This window comes from Trachypithecus francoisi, unplaced genomic scaffold (assembly GCF_009764315.1).
Source record: "Trachypithecus francoisi isolate TF-2019V2 unplaced genomic scaffold, Tfra_2.0 Lachesis_group20, whole genome shotgun sequence".
In the NCBI taxonomy this organism is placed as follows: Eukaryota; Metazoa; Chordata; class Mammalia; order Primates; family Cercopithecidae; genus Trachypithecus; species Trachypithecus francoisi.
Window position 1 is genome coordinate 49777924 of NW_022681466.1, and position 21960 is coordinate 49799883.

Genomic DNA, 21960 nt, shown 5'->3' on the forward strand with positions numbered 1-21960 from the left:
GTCAAGAGTTCGAGACCAGCCTGGCCAACATGGTGAAATGCCATCTCCACTAACAAAAACTGGCTGGGGGCAGTGGCTCATGGCTGTAATCCCAGCATTTTGGGAGGCAGAGGCGAGCAGATCACCTGAGGTCAGGAGTTCGAGACCAGCCTGCCCTACCAGGCGAAACCCCGTCTCTACTAAAAATGCCAGTTATGGGCGTGGTGGCAGGCGCCTGTAATGCTCGGGAGGAAGGCAGGAGATCACTTGACCTGGGAGGCGGAATAGGGAGCCGATCTGCCTGTACTCCAGCCTGGGCAAGAAGAGAGAAACTCTGTATCAAAAAAAAAAAAAAAAAAAATAAAAATAGGGCCGGGCGCGTGGCTCAAGCCTGTAATCCCAGCACTTTGGAGGCCGAGACGGGCGGATCACGAGTCAGGAGATCGAGACCATCCTGGCTACAGGGTGAAACCCCGTCTTACTAAAAATACAACAAAAAGCTAGCTGGGCGAGGTGGCGGGCGGCCTGTAGTCCCAGCTACCGGGAGGCTGAGGCAGGAGAATGGCGTAAACCCAGGAGGCGGAGCTTGCAGTGAGCTGAGATCCGGCCACTGCACTCCAGCCCGGGAGACAGAGCGTGACTCCGTCTCAGGGGGGAAAAAAGAAAAATTATGCAGGTATAGGGGCACATGCCTGTAATCCCAGCTACTCAGGAGGCTGAAGCAGGAGAATTACATGAACTCAGGAGGTGGAGATTGCAGTGAGCAGAGATTACACCACTGCACTCCAGCCTGGGCAACAAAGCAAGACTCCATCTCAAAGAAAAAAAAAAAAAAAACAACGTAGCCATAGCCAGGTAGTCCCAGCTAATCAAGAGGCTGAAGCGAGAGGATCTCTTCATCCCAGGATGTTGACACTGCAGTGAGCCATAATTGTGCCACTGCACTCCAGCCTGGGCAATAGAGCAAGACTCTATCTCAAAAATAATAATAATGATAGTAATAAAAATACGGCCAGGCACACTGGCACAGGTCTGTAATCCCAGAACTTTGGGAGGCTGAGGTGGCTGGATCACTTGAGGTCAGGAATTCAAGACCAGACTGGCTAACATAGTAAAACCCAGTCTCTACTAAAAATACAAACATTAGCTGGGCATGGTGGCACACATCTATAATCCCAGCTACCTGGGAGGCTGAGGCATGAGAATCCCTTGAACATGGGAGGCAGAGGTTGCAGTGATCTGAGATGGCGACATTGCTGGGCCATAGACTGAGACTGTCTCAAAAAAAATATATATATATATACACACAGACACATATACACATGTATATACTCTATATGTATATATAGTCTATATACTATATTCTATATATATAGTATATAGAATATATGTATATAGAGAGAAAATATATACTCTCTATATATGTGTGTATATATAGACAGAATAAAATAAATAATAACTTTTTTACACACCACAATACTAGGTGAGAAGTGTAATAACAGCTGAGGTGGGTGGGGAGGGTTTTCTGTGATATCTCGAGGTTCTGAAGTGACTAAAGAGCAGCATCCTGCTCCTGGAACTCAGATTATAATCCTAACCATCATACGCACTGATCTGATGTTGGAAGAAACAGAAGAATGCAAAAACAATAACTATACATATATTTAAAAATGGACTGGGTGCGGTGGTTCATGCCTGTAATTCCAGCAGTTTGGAAGGCTGAGGCAGGGGAATCATGAGGTCAGACTGAGACCATCCTAGCCAACATGGTGAAACTCCATCTCTACTAAAATACAAAACATTAGCCAGGCATGGTGGCGCATGCCTGTAGTCCCAGCTACTCTGAGGCTGAGGCAGGGGAACCGCTTGAACCCGGGCGGCGGAGGTTGCAGTGCGTCCAGACTGCTGGCGACAGAATGAAACTCCCTCTCAAAAAAATAAGAATAATGGCCGGGTGCAGTGGCTCACGCCTGTAATCCCAGCATTTTGGGAGGCCGAGGCGGGCAGATCACAAGGTCAGGAGATTGAGACCATCCTGGCTAACACGGTGAAACCCCATCTCTACTAAAAAACACAAAAAATTAGCCAGGCATGGTGGTGGGCACCTGTAGTCCCAGCTACTCAGGAGGCTGCGGCAGGAGAATGGTGTGAACCCGGGAAGGCAGAGCTTGCAGTGGGCCAAGATCGCGCCACTGCACTCCAGCCTGGGCAACAGAGCGAGACTCGTCTCAAAAAAAATAAAAATAAAAAAAAAAAATATATATATAATTTTAAAAACAAAAGGCTGGCTGTAGTGGTTCACACCTGTAATCTCAATGCTTTGAGAGGCTGAGGCAAGAGGACTGTTTGAGGCCAGGAGTTTTTGAGACCATCTTGGGCAACATGACAAGACAATGGATCTCTACAAAAGTTTTGAGATGGAGTCTCGCTCTGTCACCCAGGCTGGAGTGCAATGGAGTGCGATCTCGCCTCCCTACAACCTCCAACTCCCGGGTTTAAGCGATTCTCCTGCCTCAGTCTCCTCAATAGCTGGGATTACAGTTGCGCGACACCCTGCCCAGCTAATTTTTGTATTTTTAGTAGAGATGGGGTTTCACCATGTTGGTCAGGCTGTTCTCCATCTCCTGACCCCATGATCTGCCCTCCTTGGCCTCTGAAAGTGCTGGGATTACAGGTGTGAGCCACTGCGTCTGGCTACAAAATTTTAAAAAATCATCCAGGTGTGTTGTCTTGCGCCTGAGGTCCTAGGCTATTCGGTAGGCTGAGGTAGGAGGACCATTTGAGGACAGGAGGTCAAGGGTAAAGTGAGTCATGATCGCACAATTGCAATCCATCCTGGGTGATAGAGTGAGACCCTGTCTCCTAAAAAACCTTTTAAAATAAAATAAAATAAGTGGAGCATGGTAGCATGTGCCTGTAGTCCCAGTTACTCAGGAGGCTAAGGTAGGAGGGTCCCTTGAGCCCAGGAGTTCATGGCTGTAATTGAGCCATGATCACACCACTGTACTGCCACATCAGTAATAGGGAAAATCCTCATCTCTAAAAAGTAAAATAAAAAATAAAGTAAGACAATGGAGCCTGGAAGTTTGAGGATGCAGTAAGCTATGAATGCATCACTGCACTCCTGTGTGGGTGACAATACAAGACTCCATCTCTCAGAGAAAAAAAAAAGAACGAACGACTTTCTTGAGACCAACATCCTTAAATTACCTTGATGACAATGGACTATCTGGCTCAGGCCATCTGCTCCAGCCTCTTCTCATACCACTCTCCTTGCTCTTTCTACACAGCTACTCTGGCATCAAATGCTGTATATGTAATATTCCCTTCAACTAGAACCACCTATTTGTGTTCATCCTCCCACCCCATTTTACCTCTGTACACTTCTTTCAAATCTCAGCTTATTTCTTCAGAGATGCCTTCCCTGATCATCATTATTCCCAAATCTAACACCTCAAATGAAAGCTGGTTCTCCTGTTTTATACACTCATAGTTTTCTTATGCTTTTCTTTCCCAGCACTTATTTCCCATTTATTATATGATTATGTCTTTCTCCCCTAAACACTAAGCTCCATAAAGGCCTTCATCCATTTTGTTCACCATTATATACCCGAGTGCTGAGTATAGTGCCTAGGACATTGCACACTACAGAAATGAAATGTACACACAAAAATACAGATCCAGGCCTTATTGTAAAAATAAATGCTTAAAAAGGGGAAGGTTTAGAAAAGGAAGATTACTAATTCAAAAGCTTAGGTTGCATCAAAAACAAAAAGTCAGCTGGGCGTGGTGGCTCACGCTTGTAATCCCAGCACTTTGGGAGGCCAAGCAGGCAGAACATGAGGTCAGGAGTTCGAGACCAGTCTGACCAACATGGTGAAACCCTGTCTCTACCAAAAATACAAAAATTAACTGGGCGTGGTGGCATGTGCCTGTAATCCCAGCTACTCAGGAGGCTGAGGCAGGAGAATCGCTTGAATCCGGGAGGTGGAGGTTGCAGTGAGCCGAGATAGCATCACTGCACTCTTGCCTGGGCAACAGGGCAAGACTCAGTCTCAAAAAAAAAAAAAAAAAAAAAATTAAGGCTGCATGGGGGCTCATTCCTGTAATCTCAGCACTTCAGAATATCAAGGTGGGAGGATCACTTGAGGACAGGAGTTCAAAAGTGGCCTGGGCAAGATGGTGAGACCCTGACTCTACAAAAATTCAAAAAATTAGTGAGGTGCGATAGTACACGCCTGTAGTCCCAGCTACTCAGGAGGCTGAGGCAGGAGGATCCCTTTAGTCCATGAATTCAATCCATCAGTGACCCATCATTGTGCCACTACACTCCAGCCTGGGTGACAAAGAAAGACCTTCTCTCAAAAAACAAAAATAAGGCAAGGTATGGTGGCTCACACCTTTAATCCCAGCAATTTGGGAGGTCGAGGTGGGTGGATCACCTGAGGTCAGGAGTTTGAGACGGGCCTGGCCAACAGGTGAAATCCTGTCTCTACTTTAAAAAAAAAAAAAAAAAAAAAAAAAAAAGCCGGGCACAGTGGCTCAAGCCTGTAATCCCAGCACTTTGGGAGGCCGAGACGGGCAGATCACAAGGTCAGGAGATCGAGACCATCCTGGCTAACACGGTGAAACCCGTCTCCACTAAAAAATACAAAAAAACTAGCCAGGCAAGGTGGCAGGCGCCTAGAGTCCCAGCTACTTGGGAGGCTGAGGCAGGAGAATGGCATAAACCTGGGAGTCGGAGCTTGCGGTGAGCTGAGATCCGGCCACTGCACTCCAGCCTGGGTGACAGAGCAAGACTCTGTCTCCCAAAAAAAAAAACTAGCTGGGTGTGGTGGCAGATGCCTGTTACCCCAGCTACTCGGGAAGTTGAGGCTTGAGAACTGCTTGAACCTGGGGGCGGGGGTTGCAGTGAGCCAAGATTGTGCCACTACATTCCTGCCTGGGTGACAGAGCAAGACTTTGTCTCAAAAAATAAAAATGAAATAAAAATACATGCTTGAAAATAACCCTAATAAAAGTTTTAATTCAGGTATCTTTTGAGGGGATTTTTCTCCAGCTACTAACAGAAGACCAGGAACAGAAGAGGAATAAGGGCAAGAAAGAAGCGACATTTTGCTTCATTTGGCCCTGGTAAACACTCTGAAGCAATTCAGATTTAAAAATCTTTTCATGATGCATTTTAGTCCATGGAGATGCACTCAGCACTCAAGAGCTGTTACCAGAGAATTCCAACATTAGGGACGGGCACGGTGGCACACGCCTGTAATCCCAGCACTTTGGGAGGCCACGGAAGGCAGATCACTTGAGGTCAGAAGTTCAAGACCAGCCTGACCAACATGGCGAAACCCCGTTTCTACTAAAAATACAAACATTAGTTGGGCTTGGTGGTGGGCACCTATAAACCTAGTTGCTCAGGAGGATGAAGCATGAAAATTGCTGGAACCTGGGAGAAGGAGGTTGCAGTAAGCCAAGATTGCGCTACTGCACTCCAGCCTGAGCGACAAAGCTAGATTCCATCTCAAAAAAAACAGCAACAAAAAAAGATAATTCCAAAATTGGTAGGATTGACAGCCTAAGAATCCCTAGAATCCTGCTAGCATATACAACTACACAAAGGGAAGAGATTTATTCTAATCAGTCATAGTGCTTGGTCAAAATCCATGAAAAATTCAAAACTGGAGTACCAGAAACAAGAGCTAGAAAGGATATAAGGCATTATTATCAGATCTTCTATAAAGAAAATAAAGGCCAGGCGTGGTGGCTCACACCTGTAATACCAGAACTTTGGGAAGCCAATCCAAAAGGATCACTTGAGGCCACGAGTTTGAGACCAGCATGGGCAACATAGCAAGATCCCGTATCTACAAAAATTTAAAAATTAGCCAGGCATGGTGGCACGCACCTGTAGTTCTAGCTATTCATGAGGCTAAGCCTGGACGACGGTTTGAGGCCAGGAGTTAAGAGGCTGCAGTGGGCAGCCACTTGCACCCCAGCCTGGGCAACAGAGCAAGGCCCTGTCTCTTAGAAAAAGAAGGATGGGCACAGTGGCTGGCGCCTGTAATCCCAACACTTTCAGAGGCCAAGATGGGAGGATCACTTGAGGTCACCAGCCTAACCAACATGGCGAAACCCTGTCTCTACTAAAAATACAAAAATTAGTCGGACGTGGTAGGGCATGCATATAATCCCAGCTACTAGGGAGGCTGCGGCAGGAGAACTGCTTGAACCTGGGGGATGGAGGTTGCAGTGAGCCAAGATCACACCACTACACTCCAGCCTGGGCGACAGTGTGAGACTGTCTCCAAAAAAAAAAAAAGGGCTGGGCGTGGTGGCTCACACCTGTAATCCCAGCACTTTGGGAGGCCGAGGTGGGCGGATCATGAGGTTAGGAGATCAAGACCATCCTGGCTAACATGGAGATAGCCCATCTTGACTAAAAACACAAACAATCAGCTGGGCATGGTGGCAAGCGCCTGTAGTCCCAGCTACTCGGGAGGCTGAGGCAGGAAAATGGCGTGAACCTGGGAGGCGAAGCTTGCAGTGAGCTGAGATGGCATCACTGCACTCCATCCTGTGCGACAGAGTGAGACTCCGTCTCAAAAAAAAAAAAAAGTAACCACCATTTCTATCAGCTCCTTCCACTAACAAGTTTCTGCAAGTGACTTAAGACAACTGTAGGTCTAAAATACAAAAGACCCTGAAACACCAACTTCTTTTGAACTGATAATGCTATCTTGGTTTAGTTTACAAATTACTACAAACGTCATAATCAGCTCAGAAATGTATTTGACTGAACTAACTTTTGGGCTATACTACTATGGTATTCTTATCTACCTTGATACCCTTTGAACTTTGAGGAATGAAATATATTGGGCTCAGAAGCATACATACTATAACTTTGGCAGTGCTAAAAGAACATGAATTCTAGTGGAAGACTCCCAGACTACAGCTGTACAGATCCAGGATCGAGTCAAACTGAAATAGTACAAAGAATATAAATGGAGGAGAGATACTCTTGTGTATGATTTAAGATATTAACTTCTATTAACTAATGTTATGGAACAACGAAGATTAATCATTTTTTTTCTTTTTTTGAGACATAGTTGCACTCTTGCCCAGGCTGGAGTGCAGTAGCACGATCTGAGTTCACGGCAACTTCTGCCTCCCAGGTTCAAGGGATTCTCCTTCCTCGGTCACCCAAGTAGCTGGAATTATGGTGTACACCACCTCGCCTGGCTGATTTTTGTATTTTTTTTTAGAGAAAGGGTTATGCCATGTTGGCCAGGGTGGTCTCAAATTCCTGGCCTCAAGTGATCCACCCACCTCAGCCACCAAAGTGCTGGGATTATAGGTGTGAGCCACCATGCCCAGTCTGTGTTATCTTTTAAGAATTTGACAATAGATTTTAGAAGCAAATATTTATACTGCTGGCATCATATACTGGTGTCTAGGGTCCTTCTTACAACCCTGTGTGATAGGTTTAGGAGAAAAATAAGATTACCTTAATTTGAGATAAGAAATAGACTAAAGGAGGCTGGGCGCAGTGGCTCATGCCTATAATTCCAGTATTTTGGAAGGTGGGTGGATCACCTGAGGTGAGGAGTTCAAGAAAAAATTAGCTGGGTGTGGTGGCAGGCATCTGTAATCCCTGCTACTTGGGAGGATGAGGCAGGAGAACCCAGCAGGCAGAGGTTGCAGTGAGTGGAGATCATGCCATTGCACTCCAGCCTGTGCAACAAGAGCAAACCTCCATTTCAAAACAAATAAATAAATAAATACAAAAATTGGCCAGGCTTGGTGGCTCACACCTGTAATCCCAGCACTTTGGGAGGCCAAGGCAGGCGGATCACTTGAGGTCAGAAGTTCAAGACCAGCCTGGCCAACATGGAGAAACTCTGTCTCTACTAAAAATACAAAATTAGCTGGGTGTGGTGGTGCACGTCTATATTCCCAGCTATTCAGGAGGCTGAGACAGGTGAATCGCTTGAGCCCGGGAGGTGGAGGCTGTAGAGAGCCAAAACCGCACTGCTGCACTCCAGCCTCAGTGAGAGGGAGAGCTAGTCTCAAAAAAAAAAAAAAAAGGCTGGGTGTGGTGGCAGGCGCCTGTAAGCCTAGGTACTTGGGAGGCTGAGGCAGGAGAATTGCTTGAACCCAAGAGGTGGCAGTTGCAGTGAGCCGAGATAGCACCACTGCACGACTCCATCTCAAAAAAAAAAAAAAATAGATTAAAGAAAGTTAATAATGTAGGGTCTTAGCGGTAAACTTAAAATGACACACTTTCTAAATTCATCTTAATGCCTCTGGGAGACATTCATAAGAATCTTGAGAGGCTGAAATGGCCAATTCACTGATCCTAGCTAGACCCTAAAGACTGAAAAAGTTCTCTTCCAAAACTACGAGCAGGAATTTATGTAACCCTCTGATGTTAATCATTTAGTTGCTATTGAACTCACCATGTCAAAAGGAACAAAATTACTGGGGAAACAACTGTTCGGAGAGAAATGAACAGTATGTATCTCTCACACACTCTTAGGGAAGCTCTGTAATATTTTTCAAACCCAATGTCACAATGAGATAGTAATAGGGTTTAGTACTGAAGGTAAACCTTGATGAGGAAGATGAAGAAAAGGGTCAAGTGTTCTTGTTATTGGGTCATGCTTCCTTCTCACTTGAACCCTGAAATGACTATAGGGCAAACTTTTAATGTGGTCAGGAGAAAAGAAGCAGGGAGGTCAGACCAGGATCTTACTACAGTCTGTATTTTAAGTAAAAAAGGCCCTGAGGATCCCAAGAGCTCTGTCTAGGGTGGGTGACCAGACAAGAATATAAATGTTAGTAAAGAAAAATGGGTGTGCACTGGGAATATTCTCAGTTCTATCTTATAGGGTCCTCCCCGGGCATTAACAGATATAACAGGTAACAATTCACCATCTCGGCTTCTAGAATGGACTATCACAGTTTATCTACAAGTCAGGATTGCCTCGACATGGAAATATAAATTATACTTCAACCCCACAAGATTGCAGGATATAAAATAAAAACTGTTTTACAATTCAAGTAAAAAAATCACTTCATTGCAAAGCCAAACTTAAAATATAAGTGACTGAAAAAAAGGAAGTCTTTTTTGTTTTTTTTGAGACGGAGTCTCGCTCTGTTGCCCAGGCTGGAGTGCAATGGCCGGATCTCAGCTCACTGCAAGCTCCGCCTCCCAGGTATACGCCATTCTCCTGCCTCAGCCTCCCATGTAGCTGGGACTACAGGCGCCCGCCACCTCGCCCGGCTAGTTTTTTGTATTTTTTCGTAGAGACGGGGTTTCACCATGTTAGCCAGGATGGTCTCGATCTCCTGACCTTGTGATCTGCCTGTCTCGGCCTCCCAAAGTGCTGGGATTACAGGCTTTAGCCACCGCGCCCGGCCAAAAGGAAGTCTTTTACCAGTCAATAGAACAATGGGAAAACAACGAGATGCATAATTGATGCATCATTGAGTGTATATCCTATCTAAATTGGTAAGCTACGATTTAAAACTTTAGGAGGAAAAGAAAAATACATTGTGACAAATTTTCCAACTCTATTTTTTCAAAAATCTAGTAATTTTAGTTCTGCATTCTCTCCATTGGTAGTTAATGAATGAACAAATACCACCCAAACTGCTATTTCTCTTCAGAATATTCAATTTTCTATCAAAAACATCAAAAAATAAACAGTTTACATATCAAAAAATAAATAGAAGCATACTATCTAGAGTAGACAGATATTAGACTAGTCAGAACATTTAGGGATTAGTTCTAGGTATATATTTGATAATGTACAAGTAGATTCTGTCCAAATGTTCAAGTTTCTGAAACTATGTGAAAAACATATTTCAAATATGAAATGAAAGTTATGAATATGTTGCCTGACAGATTTAAATAAGAAAAAGATGAAAAAAAAGACAACCCCTCATATTTGAGAATAACTTACAAGATATGTGATATTGTGAAGTCCCTGCCACAGTACCTAGCACATATACATAAATATGAGTAGCCCTCTTTAAATGAGGTGGTAGAGTTAAGACCAACAGCAGAAGTCAGAGGTTTCACTCAAAATAGAAGAAACTGGTAATAAAGACAAACAATAATAAATACAACTACACTGGAGGTATTCAAGCCAAAGCTTAAGGATTCTCTGCCAGGAATGCTACAGAAATTAATTCCTGAGTTGTGCGTGAGTTTGGACCAAACTGACCTCTAAGATTCCTTCTAACTCCTTATATCAAGGTGATCACTAGGAAAATGATCGCTGTAATTTTTCCTCTTTCCTAAAGCGTATCACTTAATGTAAACTGATAGGTTATCTTACCTATGAGATTCTTGCTCTCCTTTCATTTTCTCTACTTTTGATAACATATCATCAACTTTAAATGTTTTCCTGGAAGAAACAGATAAACAAAATAATCACTTCTCAACTGGGAAAAAGAAACAAATTATACTTTATTGTCACTCTAATAGGCAAGATGGAAATCAGATTTTGATTATTTTTAGTAAATTATGGATAATTAGCCATAACAATGAATACTATGGAGACCGTGTATAATACAGCAGACAAGCCTTCAAGCCCCATCTAAAAACGCTAACTTGTTTTCATTTAACTTTTTTCCCAATTATTCCCAAACCAGTGATTTCTCCTTACCCATGGTACTTGGTTTATGTTTATTTTGACACTTAGTTTTCATTCAGTTTCCTACATGTAAAACTCATGTAAATATTTTATTTATCCTACTAGATTATACGCTCCTGAAGGGCAGTGACAGTTCTCCTTCAAGGAAAGCTATGTAGTGCTGGCATAGTGCCTTATACGTGGTAGGTATTCAAGTATCTGTTGAATTGAGCCAAACAAATATAAATTATGTGTATTCTGAAACACTTAATACATATACTAAGCAACACAACAAATATGGACTAGCATCATCACATAAAAAAAGAAATATTCTATAAAATATATTTGAAGTTCATAAGGTATCCTCAAAGATTATCAGCAAAGCCTAAAGCTCAATGATATGTCATATTAAAGAGATGGTTACTGACATCATGAAAAATTTTTGAAGTTAGGGAACGATCATCCATCGAATCGTAATAAAATTATTAGCTTTTAACCTGACAAATTTAAGAGAAAAAAGTTATTTCCCGAAAAACAGAAACTTAAGTATAATCTCTCAAAGAAATTAAAGAATGAATGGATTGTAAAACAAGCCTCATCTTAGCTCTTAAGGTGGTCTATGATATGTTCTAGAGAGAGTCTAAAAAGCCATACCCATATATAATTTAATTAGAAAAAAATGTTTCTCTTTATATTCATATAGTGCCTTCTTATTTAGAACTTGAAAAGTCAAATGTATTTCACATCAATTACTTTATAATGCTTGAATGCAGACACCAAAAATTACAAATAATCTCATTCCTCAAAAAGAACTATTTTTTTCCTTTTTTTTGAGATGGAGTTTCACTCGTTGTCCAGGCTGCAGTACAACGATGTGATCTCAGGTCGTTACAACCTCCACCTCCCGGGTTCAGGCAATTCTCCTGCCTCAGACTCAGCTGGGATTACAGGCATGCACCACCACGCCCGGCTAATTTTTGCATTGTTAGGAGAGACAGGGTTTCAGCATGTTGGTCAGGCTGGTCTTGAACTCCTGACCTCAGGTGATCCATCCATCCCCACCTCCCAATGTGCTGGGATTAAAGGCGTGAGCCACCATGCCTGGCCAAAAAAGAGCATTTACTGTAGTCAACTACTGTAAAAATTAACAGCAGAGAAATGTTAATGTAAATATAGTAACATATTGATATTAGAGCAGAACTGATACAATCTATATTTCAAGTGAATGAGAAGAGCCTCCATAGCGAAGATCTTAAGGGAAAAAAAGCTTCTCTCTTTACCTTTAGAGTTACTGAAAACTTCAATAGTAAAGTTTCATCCAATAGAGTACAGTAAGAAGTGCTTTCTGAAGGATGGCAATATATTTTCAATTCCACAGATAAGAGAGAAAAAAGAAGAAAAATAAAGGACTCTTTTAAGCTAGTTGCAAAGAGCTATTCAGTATAAATACTGAAAATTACTATTGAGGAGGGCCATGAAATTACTGAAAACTTTTCAGAATAATGTTTATGTAATGATTAAGAAATTCTGTCTGCAGAAAAAGACTGTAAGTTCTAAGGTTCATCTCTTCTACCTTTATGAAGTTGTATACAGGAGAAATGAATAGAATTGAATGTTAACAACCATTTGAAACAGATAAATCACAAAAGCAACCCAGCCTTCCTTAGGAAAAAAACAAAACCAACCTCATAAGCAACTATACAAAAGCTGCTCCTCCCCCAACACTAAGTATTTCTGTTCTTTAGAAAGGCAATGTTACTCTAGGTCAGATTTAACAAAGGAAATAATTATCAAAAGGTCATCAAAAAGGAGAATATTTAAAAATTCAAGAAATTTCAGAAAATTTTCTTTTTTTTTTTTTGAGACGGAGTCTTGCTCTGTCGCCGGGGCTGGAGTGCAGTGGCCGGATCTCAGCTCACTACAAGCTCCGCCTCCCGGGTTCACGCCATTCTCCTGCCTCAGCCTCCCGAGTAGCTGGGACTACAGACGCCCGCCACCTCGCCCGGCTAGTTTTTTGTATTTTTTAGTAGAGACGGGGTTTCACAGTGTTCGCCAGGATGGTCTCGATCTCCTGACCTCGTGATCCGCCCGTCTCGGCCTCCCAAAGTGCTGGGATTACAGGCTTGAGCCACCGCGCCCGGCCTGAAATTTCAGAAAATTTTCTTGGGCGAGTTCAGAAACAGCTTACACGAAATCTAGCAAAATAGATTCAATAAATGATGCCCTTTTCCTCACCTATATTTCTACTTTGTTGGGGCAGTGTTTGCCTATAGAAGTTGAATACTCCTAGAAAGAGTAAAGCATAAGCTGACTTTAATAAATATACCAGAATTAATATCACGACTGAGAGTATGACTTTAAAGGGAGTGATATGCTTATTCCAACAATGGATATTATGTTGCTGTAATAGTAAAAAAGGAGTTCTGAAAACATTTTGAGAAAAGACGACAATCACTGGGCTAAATCTGCCACCTTCCAAAGTCACCAACTACGTTGAAGACAACAGTATACGAGTTGTGCTATAATTCCTTAATAATTAGTCCTAATAAGTCATATATATAAGATGAGGCATCTAACAAGATGATTAAAGGATTCCCATACTTTTTTTTTTTTGAGACAGTCTCCCACTACTGCCCAGGCTAGAGTGCACTGACACATTCATAGCAACCCTGGAACTTCTGGGCTCAAGTGATCCTCCTGCCTCAGCCTACTGAGTATTCAGGACTACAGTCATGAGCCACCACACTCAATTACTTTTTTTTTTTTTTGAGACAGAGTCTCGCTCTGTCACCCAGGCTGGAGTGCAGCGGCCGGATCTCAGCTCACTGCAAGCTCCGCCTCCCGGGTTTATGCCATTCTCCTGCCTCAGCCTCCCGAGTAGCTGGGACTACAGGCGCCCACCACCTCAACCGGCTAGTTTTTTGTATTTTTTTAGTAGAGATGGGGTTTCACCGGGTTAGCCAGGATGGTCTCGATCTCCTGACCTCGTGATCCGCCCATCTCAGCCTCCCAAAGTGCTGGGATTACAGGCTTGAGCCACCGCGCCCGGCCCACACCCAACTACTTTTTAAAATTTTTTGTAGAGATAGGGTCTCGCTATGTTGCCAGGGCTGGCCTATAACTCTCACCTTTAAATGTAAACTTGTTTACCTGATACACTCAAATAAATATAATCTTGCACCTAGGACGAAAAACTTGCATTCGTAATTACATATGGTTAAGTACTAAAAGTTACACAGTGATCCTCCCAACTCAGTCTCCCAAAATGCTGAAGTTACAGGTCTGAACCACCACGCCTAGCCTATTCCTATGCATTTCTGTAGGAACTAAACTAGGTGGGACTTAAATGTTTCTTGGCTGGCAGACTGCTTAAAAATTCCCCAAAGACTTTTTTTTTTTAACCTAAAGGGCAATAATTAAGAAAATCAGTTTTTACTTAACTAAGCTTTTAAAATTATCTCTACCCATGCAGACAACAGAAACATATCCTGCAATGGGGCAAATTAACAAACACGACAGGAAAATGGAACTTAGATTTTAAATGTGTACTTTTTAGCAGGACGCACTGGTTCACGCCTGTAATCCCAGCACTTTGGGAGGCTGAGGTGGGCAGATCACCTGAGGTCGGGAGTTCGAGACCAGCCTGACCAACATGGAGAAACCCCGTCTCTCCTAAAAATACAAAATTAGCTGGGCATGGTGGCGCATGCCTGTAATCCCAGCTACTCAGGAGGCCGAGCAGGAGAATCACTTAAACCCGGGAGGCGGAGGTTGCAGTGAGCCAAGATCGCGCACCACTGCACTCCAGCCTGGGCTACAAGAGCAAAACTCTTTCTCAAAAATAATAATAATAATAATAATAATAAAATGAATGTGTACTTTTTAATCTATGAATGCAAACTTATTTTACAATAATTTAATCCCTTTTTAAATTAAGATCAGGTTGCATCTTAGACAGCAACTCAACTGACCTTCTATATTAAAAATGTTTTGATGGCCAGGCGCGGTGGCTCACGACTGTAATCCCAGCATTTTGGGAGGCCAAGGCAGGCGGATCACGAGGTCAGGAGTTCGAGACCAACCTGACGAACATGGTGAAACCCTGTCTCTACTAAAAATACAAAAATTAGCTGGGCGTAGTGGCACACCCCTGTAATCCCAGCTACTCAGGAGGCTCAGGCAGGAGAATTGCTTGAACTTGGGAGGCAGAGATTGCAGTGAGCCGAAATTGTGCCATGGCACTCCAGCGTGGGTGACAGAGCAAGACTCTGTCTCCAAAAAAAAAAAAAGGTTTGATGAAACAAAAAAGTTAATCAAATTCTACTAGTTTTATAGAATAAATCAAGGGTGGGTAAACTACGGACCATGGCCAAATCTGGCCTATTGCCTGTTTTTGTACAGCCCAGAAAGTAAAAATGGTTTTTATAGATAAACATTAGCAATTGATTTGATTATAGAAAACACTAACTCTGAACCCCAATTAAGCTGTTATCTCCGCTACGCTCACAAAAATAAAAAATAAAATTCTACATTTCTCATTAGTAGGCCTGTATTACGAAATATTCTATCTTATACTGTTGTATTTTTATCAATAAAAGATTTACGGATTGACATTTTGGACTGAAATTTAAAAAATGTGTAAATATTTTCTTTCTTTTTATATTAAGTACCTACATAATATCCTCAATTTTGCATCCTGCCTGCAAAGCCTAAAATAATTACTGTTGTTTACTGGTCCTTTACAGAAAAAGCATGCTGAATGCTGGTAGAGATCAAATAATGAAGTAGACAGGTAAAGGGTGGACAAAACTAATTCTGTAACCTAATTCATCACCTTCTTTTTAGTTACTTAGGTGCTTAGCAATTTTCACTTATTAATTGCAATGCAAACTTGCTCATGCGCTCTCTCTATTCAGAAAGATTGCCAAAAGACAAATAATTTTAACACTTCAATCTTCAAAACACAAGTAGATGTATTTACAAAATTCAACCATGTCTTGCTATAGAAATGTAGTAGTAATAAACAGTAGCAGTCCACCAAAGAGCTTAGTTTCAAACTCTAATGAGGTAACTTGATGGTTTTACTAAAACTATAATAACAATACCAAATGTTTAATAGAATTCTCGCCTTTACACATAAACTTGTTCACTTGATACGCTCAAATATAATCTTGCACCTAGGACAAAAAACTTGCATCGAAAATTACATATGGTTAAGTAGTACAGGTTACACAGCAAAAATAAGCTGTACCCCACCTCCAGACCCCACTTTAAAATCTAATGATTAAGACTTCATTGTTTTTAAAAAACTTTCATCCTATTGATTTCAAAAGTGTTTCCCCTTCAGTAAGACCACCACCAAGGCCGGGCGCTGTGGCTCAGGCCTGTATTCCCAGCACTTCGGGAGGCTGAGGTGGGTGGATTACCTGAGGTCACGAGTTCAAGACCAGCCTGGCCAACATGGTAAAACCCCGACTCAATGAAAAATACAAAAAATTAGCCAGGCGTGGTGGTGGGCACCTGTAATCTCAGCTACTTGGGAGGGTGAGACAAGATAATCCCTTGAACCCAGGAGGCAGAGGTTGCAGTGAGGCAAGATTGCGCCATTGCACTCCAGTCTGGGCAACAAGAGTGAAACTGTCTCCAAAAAAAAAGAAAAGAAAAGAATACCACTAAAGATATAAAATGAGACTTTCTGAACCTACCATTATAGGAGCTAATTCAAATTACACATAATAATCAAAAATTAACTTAAATTTTATGTAACAAATATAGTTACCCTGAGCCCTTTGGTAAATATTTAAATTCTCAACTTCTATCAAACTTGAAAATAACCAGTGGGGGCCTGGCGCAGTGGCACACGCCTGTCATCTCAGCACTTTGGGAGGCCGAGGCAGGCAGCTCATGAGGTTAGGAGTTTGAGACCAGCTTGGCCAACATAGTAAAACCCCATCTCTACTAAAAATACAAAAAATTAGCTGGGAGTGGTGGCGGTAGCCTATAATTCCAGCTACTCAGGAGGCTGAGGCAGGAGAATTGCCTGAATCCGGGAAGCGGAGGTTGCAGTAAGCCAAGACAGCACCACTGCACTCCAGCCTGGGCGACAAGAGCGATACTCCATCACAAAAAAAAGAAGGCCAGGCTGGGCATGGTGGCCCACTCTTGCAATCCCAGCACTTTGGGAGGCCAAGGAGGGCGGATCACGAGGTCAGGAGATCGAGACCATCCTGGCTAACACAGAGAAACCCCATCTCTACTAGAAACACAAAAAATTAGCCGAGCATGGTGGTGTGCGCCTGTAGTCCCAGCTACTCGGGAGTCTGAGGCATGAGAATCTCTTGAATCTGGGAGGCGGAGGTTACAGTGAGCCAAGATTGCGCCACTGCACTTTAGCCTCGGAGACAGAGTGAGACTCCGTTTCCAAAAAAAAAAAAAAGGCCAGGAGCGGCAGCTCATGCCTGTAATCCCTGTAATCCCAGCACTTTGGGAGGCCGAGGCAGGCAGATCACCTGAGGTCTGGAGTTCGAGACCAGCCTGGCCAACATGGGGAAACCCCATCTCTACTAAAAATACAAAAATTAGCTGGGTGTGGTGGGAGGCGCCTGTAATCCCAGCTACTTGGGAAGCTGAGGCAGGAGAATCTTTTGAACCCAGGAGGCGGAGGTTGCAGTGAGCCGGGATTGCACCACTGCACTCCAGCCTGGGGGAAAAGAGTGAGACTTCTCTCTCAAAAAAAAAAACCAAAAATACAATGGCACAATCTCGGCTCACTGCAACCTCCGCCTCCAGGCTCAAGCAATTCTCCTGCCTCAGCCTCCCTAGTAACTGAGATTACAGGCACATACCACCACGCCCGGCTAGGCTAATTTTTGTTTTAGTAGAGATGGGGTTTTGCCATGTTGGCCAAACTGCTCTCGAACTCCTGACCTCAAGTGATCCGCCCGACGTGGCCTCCCGAAGTGCCCAGCCTCATTTCTATTAGAAAAAAAAACAAACTAGTAATAACCTGAGACTTACAAAGATGAAACTATTGAAAACCACTGTGCAACCAATTCAACCAGTCACTCTCTCACTTCAGTTTTTAAGTTAAATCTTTAGTTACAGTACTTTATTTTTGTTCTTTTTTTTAATTTTGAGAAATACTTTAAAATAAAACATGGTTTGATCAGCTTGAAATAAGATTCATAAAATGTACCTTTTGATGTTTGTTCTGGAGTTTCGATGAGACATGTAAGTAAGAGTTCTGTGCAAAAATATTGGCTACAAAAAGAGTTTTAAAAATGTTAAAATTGAATACAGATGCAGTTATAAGAGAGAAATCACATTGATGAATTTTGTTGACTACTTACTGCTATGAGATTCCGAGTTCGAAGAAATCTATAGATCTGTGTTGGCTCTAGGTAAAAGAAAACAAAATCCAAACATGATCTAAACTTACTTATCAGAAAAATACCAACCCAGACCATGTTATAATCAATATAAATTAATCATCTGCTATGGAAATCATGCACTAAATATTTATATCGCACTAAATATTTACATCAAGAAAGTTAGTATGCACATCAATGGCATACATTCACAAAGTTCATCTACACTTTTTATACTGAAGGTTCTCTACAATATTTTTCTTAAGCCTTTCTAAGATAGTTATTGTTACTGGGCATAACTGAAGAGAAGTAGTTGTACTCATTTAACTTAGCTAATTTAAACTATTTATAACCGATTTTCTTCCAAAAATCAGCTGCAATAGGTAGCTGGAGTCAACAAAAGAACTACTGATTGATGCCAAACAAGATGAAAATTTCACTTTTTAAATGATCACTTAAAAAATTTGTAGTCAGCCAAAACAGATTCCTAATACATCCTAATACAGATATGATGACATCCTAATACAGATCCAGACATTCCTAATACAGGTACGATGAAAGTTAGTCAAGGTATCTTTTTTTCTTTTTTTGAAAAGGGGTCTTGATATGTTGCCCAGGCTGGTCTCGAACTTCTGGGCTCAATCGATCCTCCAGCCTCAGGCTCCAGAGTAGCTAGGATTACAGGTGGGATCCACTGCACTCAAAAGTCAGTCAATATTGAAATAAATCTTGGACACAAACTGCAGCAAAAATTCTCAATAAATATTCCTAATTATAATTTAAAGTTGTATCTATTTTGTCCAATGTAAATATTACCTCAATATATTTTTTACACAATTTACAGATTCCCAAAACAGTCTTTCTAACGCTTAAAATGAGCTAAATTTCAAATTAGTTAAAATGTAATTTGTTATACAGGACTTAAGTCGATGAAAAATACATACATACACCATCACATCAGTTACATTAATGACCTATTAGTATCACATTAGGTCGTTATACAGCAGTATCAAAATAAACCAAATAGGAATAACTACATGAATAATTACATTAGAGTATTTAAACTTTCCAGTAAACAATTTCAAGTTGTTTTATGACCAGATCTAGCTCTTTTTTTTTTTTTTTTTTTTTTTTTTTTTGAGGCGGAGTCTCGCTCTGTCGCCAGACTGGAGTGCAGTGGCGCAACCTCGGCTCACTGCAAACTCCGCCTCCCGGGTTCACGCCATTCTCCTGCCTCAGCCTCCCGAGTAGCTGGGACTACAGGCGCCCGCCACCTCGCCGGCTAGTTTTTTGTATTTTTAGTAGAGACGGGGTTTCACCATGTTAGCCAGGATGGTCTCGATCTCCTGACCTCGTGATCCGCCCGTCTCGGCCTCCCAAAGTGCTGGGATTACAGGCTTGAGCCACCGCGCCCGGCCAGATCTAGCTCTTAATGACACTTGACTTCTCTGAGGTGGACTCATCAGAACTCAAATAGTTAAAACTTTCTTCGAGGATTTGTCTTCTCTTAACATTCAGAAGGAACTTTTAAAATTTCCACCTAAATCTTCAATTGGTTAGTTTTATTTTAAATTAACTAAAGGGAGATGAGATACTTTAGAAGGGGTTCAAACAAATATCATTGTCACCACTCCCCTTCAGTTCTCCATCCTATTTCCAACTTCTCCAGATATTTCAAAGTATATTAAGAAATATAATACGTGAATAATGTGAATCTCTCTGAAGCAGGTTCAATATTCGTTTTGATAAAAATTGAAATTCCTACTATTAAGTTCCAATTAGAATTTCATGAAGCACTAATGAGAGAGAAAGAAGGAAGGGTATTAAACAACGTAATACATCTTTCCAAGCACAGCTGATACCATGCCCTTAACATATGCCACAGTGAAATTGTAAATAAGGACACTGGGCAGTAGAGCCAAGTTTATTCAAGTTTCTGTAAGATTATTCAGCTATTAAAGATCACCCAAATTATAACACACAAAAGCAAAAAAGGAAACCAATCAGGATATAACATTCCTTAAAGAACAATCAGGATTATTTGCAGTCACGATGTTTTTAATAAATTCTATTGTTTGTTTCCAGACAACTTGCTCTCCTTTCCAAGTAAGTCTGTTTCACCTTCCAGACAGACCTTAGAAACAGAAATTGACGTAAGAAAATGTTCTGTAAACCGAGTATAAAAAACAGACTTCCGGGGTCGTCTCCAGAGAAGATGCTTGACCACTCTCTGGCTCAGTTTACATATCCACAAAATGGGAGGATAGATTTGAAGGGTTTTAAGCATCCAAAGGTGCCATGTGAACCTGCAGCACCAAGTTAGCGCGAAAGCATTTCAGACTAAGGACAATTTCTTCGGTTCGACTGCACTCATCCCTTCACAGGCTTCATTTTGCCCCTCAAAAGCTACAACCGAAACCCCTGTATTTCTAGAGTCCGAAAGGCATGAAAGAAAACAAGACCTAGTCTCACAAGGATGTGACTGCGGCTCAGTTCAACTGCTACCTCCTCAACTAAAAGCCGCCTGCTCTGAACGTGGGGCCCGTCCCGAGCCTCTTGCGTCAATCTTGGGGGAGTCAAAAACCTACTCGGACCCTCTTTTCCAGCTCTCCCAAGGCCCTAGACTCCGGATCCCCTGGAGACGTAATCCCCGAAAAGGGGACATCCCCTCAATTCCTCCCTCCACTCACACACAAGTGGACTCCCGAGGAGGAAGGGGGCCCAGCAGAGTGTCCCATCCCCGGTGTTGGCAGAGTGGGTCTTCCTGCCCTCAAAGCCTCGCACACACTCACTCTCAAAGGCCTGGAGGAAAAGCTCGTGGTCAGCCTGGACATGCTCCATTTTCGGCTTCTTCACCGGTAACACCGCGGCCCCCGCCGCTGCCGCCGCGGAGGAGGAGGAGGAGGCCGAGTAACTGCCGCCGCCTCCACAGCCCCCGCCGCCGGATTTGCCGCCCGAAGCCGTCGCCGCCGCCACCGCCGCCGAACCCCCGAAGCCGCCTCCCCCGGACCCCGCGCTGGGCCCCGAGCCGCCCCCTCCCCCACCGCCGTGCTTCTGAGGCGCCATCGCGGTTCCTGCCTCCTCCCCCCGCCAGCTACCCGCCGGGCGGCCCCGGAGAGTAAGCGCCTGCAATACCAACCGCTCGCCCCAGCAGGCTCCGGCGGACCGAGGGGGGAAGGAGGAGAGAGGGGAGGAGAGGGGAAGGGAAGGGAGGAGGAGAGGAGGGAAGGAGGGAGGAAAAAAAAAGTGTCTCCTCAGAGCCCTGCTCCGCTCCGGAGGCCGCTCACCCTACCCTGGCCTCGCTCCGCCCACTTCCCCCGCCCGGCGCTCTGATTGGCCGGCGGGAGCGCGCGCCGCTGGGCCGCCCAGCCCGTTGGCCCGCGGATTCCCCCGTCAGTCACGCGGAGGTGCTTCTCGCGGAGGCGCGGCTTGGTTGGCCCGTGCGCGCTGCCGATCGCGGGCCCGGCCGCCTCTTTGAACTGAATTCGCGGGAAAATTAGGGGTCGGAGCGGCCTTCTTGCTGGCCCCGGTGCATTGTGGGGAGAGAGGGACCCAACGAGCGGTTTAGGGAGCCGTTTCTCGCCTTCTGAGCGTCGTCAGTCACCGCTCCCAGGGGGTTAGAGGACCCCTGAAGAGAAGCAGGCCTCCAAGAAACTGGTAGCGAGGGGCCTGTTAAATGAACTGAGATCTTTTACATATCAGCGAGTCTCTAACTTCCCAAGAAGGGACCTGCCTGGGGGGTTGGTGTGACCCTGGTCGGGGTGGCTTCTCAGTTGAGGGGCTCCTGGGGCGGGGATCGCGTCCCCTGTCCCCTCGACACCATGTGCCCCAAGCCATCCATGGCCGAATCCCACCCTGCACAGCCTAGGGGTTGCGGCTGCTGCTGTCGGAGGCGACTGAGCTCCACCAAAGGAGTGACTTAAACATCGTTGTAGTGGTGCTCTATAGACAAGGAAAACTATTTTCTGTAGATG

The 21960-nt window shown here is 43.5% G+C and overlaps 1 protein-coding gene across 2 annotated transcripts in view; it reads right to left on the minus strand.

Moving 5' to 3' along the window:
• Positions 1-21292, minus strand: part of SUZ12 (SUZ12 polycomb repressive complex 2 subunit) — a 65656-nt gene extending 44364 nt beyond the window's left edge. The window contains exons 1-4 of one of the 2 annotated variants that reach the window (XM_033184276.1): positions 20779-21292; positions 17969-18015; positions 17815-17879; positions 10323-10391 (exon numbers count right to left, since the gene is read on the minus strand). In XM_033184276.1, coding sequence (XP_033040167.1) covers positions 10323-10391; positions 17815-17879; positions 17969-18015; positions 20779-21052 — 455 coding nt within the window. In that variant the 5' untranslated portion in view covers positions 21053-21292. The remainder of the gene's footprint in view (positions 1-10322; positions 10392-17814; positions 17880-17968; positions 18016-20778) is intronic. The other variant, XM_033184277.1, reaches the window with a different exon arrangement.
• Positions 21293-21960: the final 668 nt, after the last annotated feature.